At 43.6% G+C, this 10,749-nt stretch overlaps 1 protein-coding gene across 3 annotated transcripts in view; it reads right to left on the reverse strand.

Moving 5' to 3' along the window:
• The window catches only part of ESYT2 (extended synaptotagmin 2), a 99,329-nt gene that overhangs the window by 59,250 nt on the left and 29,330 nt on the right, over positions 1–10,749 (reverse strand). For all 3 annotated transcript variants that reach the window (XM_023202008.3, XM_023202007.3, XM_023202009.2), the window contains exons 2-4: positions 8,735–8,776; positions 7,447–7,581; positions 3,306–3,382 (exon numbers count right to left, since the gene is read on the reverse strand). In XM_023202008.3, coding sequence (XP_023057776.1) covers positions 3,306–3,382; positions 7,447–7,581; positions 8,735–8,776 — 254 coding nt within the window. The remainder of the gene's footprint in view (positions 1–3,305; positions 3,383–7,446; positions 7,582–8,734; positions 8,777–10,749) is intronic.

Here is a 10,749-nt window from a genome sequence, read left to right on the forward strand (position 1 = left end):
AGCACCACGTGGTTGTTCTGAGTGCACAGTACTCACTGGGCACCACACAGTGTGTTGTGAGGCCCCACGTGGAGCAGGAAGCCCTGAGCAAGCTCAAGGAAAAACAAGGATGAAAGACAAGAGAAGCCCACTTTTGAGCCACAGCCCAGGGGACACAGCGAGACCCTATGGGGGGTGTGGGGGGAAGGAAGCCCATTTTTATTATGCTATGCGTGGTAGCTGGCAGCTCTTCAATTTCTTTTTTTCCAATGTAAAACACTGTATTAAAATACACAAAAATTTGGCTGGGCATGGTGGCTCACGTCTATAATCCTAGCACTTTTGGAGGCCGAGGCAGGTGGATCACTTGAGGTCAGGAGTTTTAGACAAGGTGGAAAACTTGTCTCTACTAAAAATATAAAAATTAGTCAGGCATGGTGGCACGTGCCTATAATCCCAGCTACTCGGGAGGCTGAGGCAGGAGAATTGCTTGAATCCAGGAGGCAGAGGTTGCAGTGAGCCAAGATCGCACCACTGCACTTCAACCTGGGTGACAGAGACTCCGTCTCAAAATAAGTAAATTAATTAATACCCAAAAAATCTACCCTTATAATCATTTTTAAGTGTACAACTCGGTGGTACTAAACACATCCATAACGTGCAACCATCACCACCAGCCATCTTCAGAACATTTTTCAACTTGCAAAATGAACACCCTTCCCCCATTAAACACTATCTCCCCATTCCTTCTGCCCCCAAGCCCTGGCAACCACCATTCTGCTTCTGTGTCTATGAGTCTGACTCCCCCGGGCACCGCACACACGTGGAATTATGCAGACGCTGTCCCTTTGTGTCTGGCTTGTTTCCTTCAGCATAAGGTCCTCAAGGTCTAGCACATGGCAGCCTGGAGCAGGAGTCCATGTTTTTCAGGCATACAGGCATATAGGCCACATTCTGCTCATCCATTCATCGGCCCACACAGACTTGGGCTGCTTCCACCTTGTAGCTATTGTGAAAAATGCTGCTAAGAATGTGGGTGTGCAAATATCTGCTCAAGTCCCGGTTTTCAATTCTTTCAGGTATGCACGCAGAAGTGGGATTTCTCGATCACATGGTAATTTTATGTTTAAGGTTCTGAGGAACTGTTTCCACAGCGGCTATACCATTTCACATTTCTACCAACAGCGCACAAAGGTTCCAATTTCTCCGCATCTCACCAACACCTGTGATTCTCTGGGTTTCTTTTGATAGTAGTCTTTCTAATAGGTGTTAGGTGGTATTTCATTACGGTCTAGATTTGCATTTTCCTGAGGGTTAGTGATGGTCAGTATCTTTTCACATGCTTACTAGCCACTTGTATATCTTCCCTGGAGAAACGTCTATTCAAGTTCTTTCCACATTTTTGAATAGGACTGTTTGGTTGTTCTGTTGTTGAATTTCAGGAGTTCTCTATATATCCTGGATGATGACTGCTAAATGGATTCATGATTATAGGGATTGCATTAAATCTGGGATTGCTTTAGGTAGTAGTAACATCTTAACAATATTAAGTTTTCTAATCCATTAAGATAGAATGTTTTTCTATTTATTTGTACCTTCTTTGATTTCTTTCAGCAATATTTTAGTTTTCAGTGTACAAGTCTTTCTCCTCCTTAGTTTATTCCTAAGTATTTTATTCTTTTTGATTCTATTATAAATGAAATTGCTTCCTTCATTTTCTTTTGGGATTGTTCATTGTTAGTGTATAAAAATGCAATTGATTTTAGTGTGTTCACTTTGTATCCTGCTACCATGCTGAATTTATTTCTTAGTTCCAAGAGTTCTTTTTTTTCTTTTTTGGTGGGATCTTTAGGGTTTTCTACATATGAGATCATCTCAACTGTAAACAGAAAGATTAATTCCTTCCAGTGGGTGCAGTCACTCATGCCTGTGATCCCAGAGCTTTGGGAGGCCAAGGTGAGTGGATCACTTGAGCTCAGGAGTTAGAGACTAGCCTGGGAAACACGGTGAAACCTCATCTCTACAAAAAAAATACAAAAATTAGCCACACATGGTGGCATGAACCTGCAGTCCCAGCTACACGGGAGGCTGAGGTGGGAGGATTGCTTGATTCTGGGAGGTCGACGCTGCAGTGAGCCAAGACTGCACCACTACACTCCAGCCTGAGTGATAAGGCAAGAACCTGTCTCAAAACAAAAACGAAAACAAAACCAACAAACCAAACAAATTATATATATATATACACACACACACACACACACACACATAAAATGTCTTTCTTCCTTTCCAGCCTGGGTGCCCTTTATTTCTTTCTCTTGCCTAACTGCTCCAACTAGAACTCCCAATACCGTGTTGAAGAGAAGTAGTGAAAGAGGGCATCCTTGCAGTTGTTCCTGATTTCAAAGAAAAAGCTTTCAGTTTCTGACCACTGAATAAAACGTTTTTTTTTTTTTTTGAGACGGAGTCTTGCTCTGTTGCCCAGGCTGGAGTGCAGTGGCGCGATCTCGGCTCACTGCAAGCTCCGCCTCCCAGGTTCACGCCATTCTCCTGCCTCAGCCTCCAGAGTAGCTGGGACTACAGGCACCCGCCACCTCGCCTGGCTTATTTTTTGTATTTTTAGTAGAGACAGGGTTTCATCATGTTAGCCAAGATGGTCTCAATCTCCTGACCTCGTGATTCGCCCGCCTCAGCCTCCCAAATTGCTGGGATTACAGGCGTGAGCCACCACACCCAGCCCACTGAGTATAATGTTAACTGTGGGGTTTTCTTACATGGTTTTTATTATGTTGAGTTAGTTTCCTTCTATTCCTAGTTCATTCAGTGTTTTTATCATGAAAGGGTATTGAATTTTGTTAAATGCTTTTTCTCCATCAACTGAGATAATCACATGATTTGGTTTTTTCCTTCCTTTTAATGTGGTGTATTACATCAACTAATTGTACGCTGAATCATCTTTGCATTCTGGGAATAAATCCCACTAGGTCATGGTGTAAAATCTTTTTAATATGCTGCTGAATTCAGTTTGCTAGTATTTTGTTAAGCGTTTTTTTTTTTAATCAATGTTCATAAAGAATATTGGTCCATAGTTTTCTTGTAGTGTCTTTAATTTCTTTTTATTTAACACATTTTCTGAATGGCAATTATCGAGGCTATTAGAAACTGAGACCCAGGAGGTAAATAATATTTGGATGTCTAACAAGAATTTAGTTGAACTCCAACCGACAGCAGGTAAGACGTGTGCTCTCTGTATCCTCCACCTTACAGGTGCAGCTAAGTGACATTACACGCCATTAACTATGACACAAATACAACAAATAAAAACTTACCTAATCTGAAGGTCCAAAATAATTTGCCTTTTGTCTACATTTTCAGTATATACCTTAACACCATTGATCCTGAGGGGCTGAAATAAGAAGTAGTTTATTTTAAAATACAGAGGTTAAAAAAAAAAATCAAACCTTGTAACACAGCATAGAGATAAAGAGAACAAGCTTTAAATTTCAGACTACAATAGGAATTAAAATTCTGCCTTCATAACAGAGTGCGGCTTGATTTTCAGCTATTTAACCCCTGTTCCTCAGCTTCCTCACCTGTGATCTGCAGAAAAACAATGGCCTCTGTTTCATGAGATTACTGTGAAATTAGGCGACAAAATAAATGTCAAGACAGTAGTGCATGCCTTGCCCACAGCAGTTAATAACCACTAGGCATGATTGCTGTTGTCAGTACATGTAACAATACACAAGTGCTCTTTACAAGCCTCTTACTCTCGTCTCTTCGTATCTAACTTGACCCTTTTCCAGTACTCCATCCTTACTACCATGTTTGAAACATAACTTCCTTTCATTTATTCTTTATGTCTCACAATTTTTCATTTCTTAAGACTTTCATGCCCCGGCGTGGCAGCTCAGGTCTGTAATTCCAACACTTTGGGATACCAAGGCAGAGGACTGCTTGAAGCCAGGAGATTGAAATCAGCCTGGGCAACAAAAAGTAAAAAAATTAGCTAAGATGGGAGCACACGCCTGTGGTTCTAGCTACTTAGGAGGCTGAGATGGGGTGACTGCTTGAGAGCAGGAGTTTGAGGCTGCAGTGAGCTATGATTGTGCCACTGCACTCCAGACTAGGCAACAGAGTGAACTCCCATCTCTTAACAAAAACAAAACAAACAAAACGCTGGGCACAATGGCTCAAAGCTGTAATCCCAGCACTTCAGCAGGCTGAGGTGAAAGAATCACTTGAGCCTAAGTGTTTGACACCAGCCTTAGTGGAGACCCAGGCGTGGGACAAGCACCTGCAGTCAGTCCCAGCTACTCAGGAGGTTGTGGTAGGGGGAATCCCTTGAGCCTGGGAGGCTGAGGTTGCAGTGTGTGGTGATCACGCCACTGTACTCCAGCCTGGGTGACAGAGTGAGACTCTGTCTCAAAACTGAAAGAAGCACCTTACTTTTAGAGTACTACTGCTTACTTTGACAAGCTTGAGTGTATTAAAATCACACCTCTCACCCAGCTGTCAAATCAAACTCTAAGCTTTTACCTGAGAGTCTAGACACCTCCTATGCTCCCAAGTTCCCAGGCTTTTTCTTTATCGCACTAGCTAAGCCATGTACAGACTGTACTAAAAACATAATCACCACATTATGCTAATAAGTGAAAATGGGGCAGGCATGATGTACATCAGATAACATACTCCCCAAATGACACTGAGATGAAGGGACCAACCCCACTCCAGATGACCGGGCATTACCTAACGAAGGACAAACACCAGAAGGCAACACTGCCGGGCTGCCCGAGGTCTTGGTCAGCACACAGCCTGGCCAAGGGCCCTGCACAGGACTCCGCGTGCCATTCCATCCGCCCCTTCATCAGAAAGCCTGGGCTGGCCACTTGTAAGACATTGGCACAGCAGGTGAAAATGCCGAAGTTATCTTTATTGAATCAGCACTCCTCTTAATACTCTTGCTATTCTCCAAGGACCTTCTTATTCAGCTGGTATCAAACTTAAAGTGTGTGTGATGGAACTCAAACATAATAAAATTATTCCTAAAGTAAACCCAGGTGAGATTGGAATTGTAAATATCCACAAACATGAACATGCTGTAACTCAGGGCATAACAGGCTAAATGTGGCCCTTGGCCTGACTCTACAGCCCTGGAGCTAGGATGGTTTTCACTTGGCGAAAGGGCTGTGAAAGAAGGGAGGGAGAGACAGCAGGACAGTGTGCCAGAGACTTAAGGTGGAGTCAGAGCTAAAACATGTATGACCTGGCCACGTACAGACAGAGCAGCCCCTGCTTTACAGCATTTAACTTGTCACTGGGATTTTAACCTGCACTCATACGGCACTTTAACTTGTAATTGTGTTTTTCCCCATCTGTGGTTACCATTTTAGGTGTTGAAGGTAAAGTCAACACTGAAAGTGTACTACAGGCATCCTGTGTAGAGACACGGGCGAGTCCCACAGGCGTCCTGTCTAGAGACACGGGCGAGTCCCACAGGCATCCTGTGTAGAGACAAGGGGCTCGTCCCACAGGCGTCCTGTGTAGCGACATGGGCTCTTGCACAGGATGGCCACGCCTCAGGCATGTCACAAGAAAAGCAGCAGCACATACAGGCAGGTGTCACATGTAAGGCTGCACAGGAGGCACTGGGTCTGGAGTAACTGCTTCTGAGACAGAGCATTCTCTGCACACAGAAAGTCAGCTCTGATGGAGAAAGGTGGCCAGCAGCCTGGAGAGCATGGGGTGGACACGGGTGCCCACTAACAGGTGGCAAATACACAGTGGCCATGCCAGACCCTCCCGCAGCCACATCTGTCACAACCCTGAACCACACTGTGCGGGGATGTCTGTGTGCTTACTCTGCTGCGCACGCACCAATGTGTGCAGACTGTGTGTGTGTGTATAAGAACTCTCACGTTCTGAGTCTTTAGGCATATAAATGTTACCTTGGACTGTTGCTACTTAAACACTGATTTAAAAATATAAAATAAAAAGAAAAACTTCCCATGATCAACTAAATGTACTCTTGAGGCTTTTACGAGAAGTGGTATTAGGAAGTAGAGCTTTCCTTTTTACATAATGTGACTCCGTTAACAAAATCCGTCTTTCCTTCCACCTATGTAATGAACGGTGTACCTACCTTACCAGCATAAAGTCATTAGTAGTTTTGTTTTTTAACATCCCGAGAGGGGTAAACACCTTAAACATGTCAATTACTGCACATTTAGTATGAATTCACATATCAAACTCTCTCACAGGAAAGACTACTTAAAACTAGCGCAAAAAGGGCATGCTGACAGAAGAACGTGGAGCAGAAAGACACATGAGGGGAAAAAAGTCTGTGTTACAGAGAAGCCATGCGACGGAGGCTGACATGGCCAAGAGAGCACCGCGGACAAGAAGGCAGGAGGACGGCCTCCCAGCAGATGGGAAGGGGCACCCACAGGCGAGAGGGCAGCAGGACGGCCTACTGACAGACGGGAAAAGGCACCGAGGGCAAGAGGGTAGCAGGACAGCCTCCTGACAGACGGGAAGGGGCACGACAGGCGAGAGGGCAGCAGGACAGCCTCCTGACAGATGGGAAAAGGCACTGCGGCTGGAGGCAGAGCCTGAGTGGGAAATGCAGGTACACCCAGTAGACCTTCTTGGTGAACAATTTTCTTCAGAACATAATTTGAAGCTGTCTGGTTTTTGAAATAGGGTCTTACTCTGTCACTCAGGCTGGAATGCAGTAGTGCGATCATGGCTCACCATAGTCTCGACCTCCTGGGGCTCAAGTGACCCTCCTGCCTCAGCCTCCCATGTAGTCCGGACCACACACGTGCACCACCACACCCAGCTAACTTCGAAACTTTTTTGCAGAGACGGGGTCCCACTTCGTTGCCCAGGCTGGTCTCTAGCTCAGGTCTCCCAAAGTGCTGGGATCACAAGCATGAGCCACTGGGCTCATGGAAGCTGTTTAAAAAACATATACCCAGCTAGTTGGGAGCCTGAGGCAGAAGATCACTTGAGCCTAGGAGTCTGAGGCCAGGCAGAACAACATAGTGAGGCCCCCGTCTGAAAAAAAAAAAATTGAAAGAAAATGTGTTTTTTGGCCGGGCGCGGTGGCTCACGCCTGTAGTCCTAGCACTTTGGGAGGCTGAGGTGGGCGGATCACGAGGTCAGGAGATCGAGACCATCCTGCTAACATGGTGAAACTCCGTCTCTACTAAAAATACAAAAAATTAGCCGGGCGTGGTGGCGGGCATCTGTAGTCCCAGCTACTCGGGAGGCTGAGGCAGGAGAACAGTGTGAACCTGGGAGGCGGAGACTGCAGTGAGCCAAGATAGTGCCACTGCACTCCAGTCTGGGCGACAGAGCGAGATTCTGTCTCAAGAAAAAACAAAAAAAAAGAAAGTGTGTTTTTCATGTTTTCACAGCAGTCTGACTGTGTGCACATGTGAGGATACTTAAGAGAACACTACTGACCTGCTGGCCCACGTCGACCTTCGTGAAACTAAAGGTGCTAAGGTGGGTGTTTGCTCCCCGCACAGCTGGTTCTATAGTTTCTCGAAACAACTTCTCTATAAATTGGCAAATGAAAGGCCACATGTGTTTTACAGTCTGGAAAGGAAAAAGAACTCAGTGTAAACAAAATGCTATAATGCATGACACACACGAGTGCTCATGAGAAACTCTCACAACGGACCAAACCTGGTTTTGAAAATAAAGCGGGGGGAGTATCTTCTTGTTATGCAAAATCAACATGATCTAAATTCTAAAAAGTTATTAGAAAAACCAACTACTGATTACCTAATATGTTGTAGGAACTAGTTATTCTGGTTAAATATTCTGTTTAAGTATGTCAGCACATTTAAAGATTTCTAAAAGTCCTGTGGTTTCAACTTGTTGCTGAAAACAACACTAATATTTATAGTTCTTCAACTGTATAAATATTAATAAGCACCTATATTTTTAATGACAAATGAACTTCCAGTACTTTAAAGTGATCATTATGAACATCTGAGTTCACTGTGTAGCCCTAAAGACGCATGAAATACAGAGATAAAGCAGATCTAATTCAAGGTATACTGTTCTAAAAACATAACCTTTAAAAAAATGATTGCTGGCTGGGTGCAGGGGCTCATGTCTGTAATCCCAGCCATTTGGGAGGCTGAGGCGGGTGATCATCTGAGGTCGGGAGTTCGAGACCAGCCTGACTAATACGGAGAAACTCCATCTCTACTAAAAATACAAAATCAGCCAGGCATGGTGGCGCATGCCTGTAATCCCAGCTACTCGGGAGGCCGAGGCAGGAGAATCACTTGAACTCAGGAGGTGGAGGTTGCGGTGAGCCGAGATCGTGCCATTGCACTCCAGCCTAGGCAACAAGAGTGAAACTCCATCTCAAAAAAAAAAAGGATTGTTATTGATTATTCAGTTTCTTGTAAGTTATTTCTTTCTTTGTAATGTTTCTTAAAACTTATGATTATTATAAAATAGATTTGAGCCCTGACTGTTCAGAAAAGAAGACACATGGCCAGAGATATAAATATGCACATGCCTATACTTTTCTCAAGTCAAAGAGACAGTTCTCAGTCTCTGGAAAAAAAAGAAATGCATTTGTTATGACTGAGGTCTTTGGGGAGCAGAAGCCAACCCACTAAAGTCCAAAAGAGCTCAAATGTTACCAACATGCAAATTCCCAAATATGGAAAGACGGTATCTCATCCTCCAATTCCACTGATAGACAGTATTTGGTATACTCTAATCTTACCTTATTTAGCCATTCTGCTCTTTCAGTGTCTGGAAAATGGACCTAGGAGGAAAATACACACATATGACTTATTAGCTCCCAACAACTGTAAATAAAATGTCAAGCAGGCAATTTCATATTCCCATCATATGTCCTATGTTTACATGATGCTTCTTTAAAACACTCTGCTCTAAACCTTTGGAAACTGGTCTCCAAGGAGGGAAAGTGAAATGCATGGCACCCCAGCTCTTTACATTCTGAGAACATGATGAGTAGAAAAGTCGAGTGTGGAAAATGCCATCAGAGTCTTCCCTGCACCCCACTGTCCAGAGGAAATTCACTGGAATCTGAAACATCATAGATTATACAAAACTGACCTTTACCTTTTTTAAGAAAACATGTTTCTAATCTGTTAGTAGTATTATCATCATGTCCTGGAAATCTAGGCTCAGGGCCTCTACCCTGCCCAGGTCAGCCATGGTGGCGCAAACCTGCAAGTCCCAGGTACTCGGGAGGCTGAGGTGGGAGGATCCCTTGAGCCCAGGAGCTTGTCTGCAATGTGCTACAATCATGCTTGTGAAGTGCTGCACCCTAGTCCGGACAACATAATGAGACTCCATAAAATAAAGTAACAAAATATAAACTAAAATAAAACCCACTCTTTCCTTTTCCTTTTCTCTTTTGGCCCAAACCAGCCAAGAGACACTGTTCCTTACTTGGCTCCTCTCCGTACCATCTCCCACCTTCACCCAGATGGGGATCCCCCTGAAAATTCTGCAGGTAGGGCCTGGATACTGGAGAGGGTTTGTACAGGAGAAAAGAAACCTATTTAGGGCCAGGTACGGTGGCTCATTCCTGTAATCCCCACATTTTAGGAGGCTGAGGCAGGTGGATTACTTAAAGCCAGGAGTTCAACACCAGCCTGGCCAACATGGGGAAACCCCGTCTCTACTAAAAATACAAAATTAGTAGAGTGTGGTGGTACCCGCCTGTAATCCCAGCTACTTGGGAGGCTGAGGCAGGAGAATCGCTTGAACCCGGGAGGTGGAGGTTATGGCAAGTCGAGATCTTGCCACTGTAATCCAGCCTGGGACAGAGTGAGACTCCGTCTCAAAAAAAAAAAAAAAAAATTAAGAGGCTATATAGTTTAAAAAATATCGTACACATATGCATGTGTATAGAAACATGTTCTAATGTAAGTTACACATGCTAATAAATGCATAGAAAAGAGGTTTGCAGGAATATGTACGAAACGAGTAAGGAGGAAACTCAGCTCTTACATTTCTCTGTATTTCTATGCTTTTGAAATCCTTATAAGCACGAACTAATTCTGTAATTTAGGATTAAAATTAACAAAATGTTTCTACCACAGGCGTACTATTTTTATATAACAAATGATCAAAATTATGTGAAAGTGCAATTTTCATTAATTAAACCATATTTTATTAATATTAGATGAAAACGATACTTGGAAACAGGATTATCTTACAACATAAGTAATCTACTCCAAATCTGATTTGCAAAGAAAACTTTTTTGGAACATCAAGTTTTAAAGATAAATATCATAAAATGACTCCTGTAAAAAATGTTCCAAAATGAAAACATTCTTCCTTCTCTAACATTAGATTTCTCTAAGTTTACTGGTACTGCTCAAATTTGGTCTGACAGTATGCTAGTAAAGTCCTACTCATCCTGTCATCCTTAACGCCGAGCAACACCTTAAAGCTAAACATAGCAGTACCACAATCACCTATAGAATTATACTTATGTAATAATAAATAAAGCTTCTCTACTCAGTCATGTATCAGAGCAAAAATAAGGTGAGTTCTGATTTTATTAGTCACTGGGCCGTATTTAATCTCCTGTACATGTGTTGACTGTTCTCTTGAAGAATCTATTTATCAAGCACTTCCTCCAGATCCAGCGGAAATGAGACCTGCTGCTGTCCTTGGGAGGCTGTCGCTGGAGGAGGGGCCGGTGTGGGAGGCATGGCCGCCAGCCAGGGAGGGAGAACAGCGCTGGAGGAGGGGCCGGTG

Source organism: Piliocolobus tephrosceles, chromosome 8, assembly GCF_002776525.5.
Source record: "Piliocolobus tephrosceles isolate RC106 chromosome 8, ASM277652v3, whole genome shotgun sequence".
Lineage (NCBI taxonomy): Eukaryota > Metazoa > Chordata > Mammalia > Primates > Cercopithecidae > Piliocolobus > Piliocolobus tephrosceles.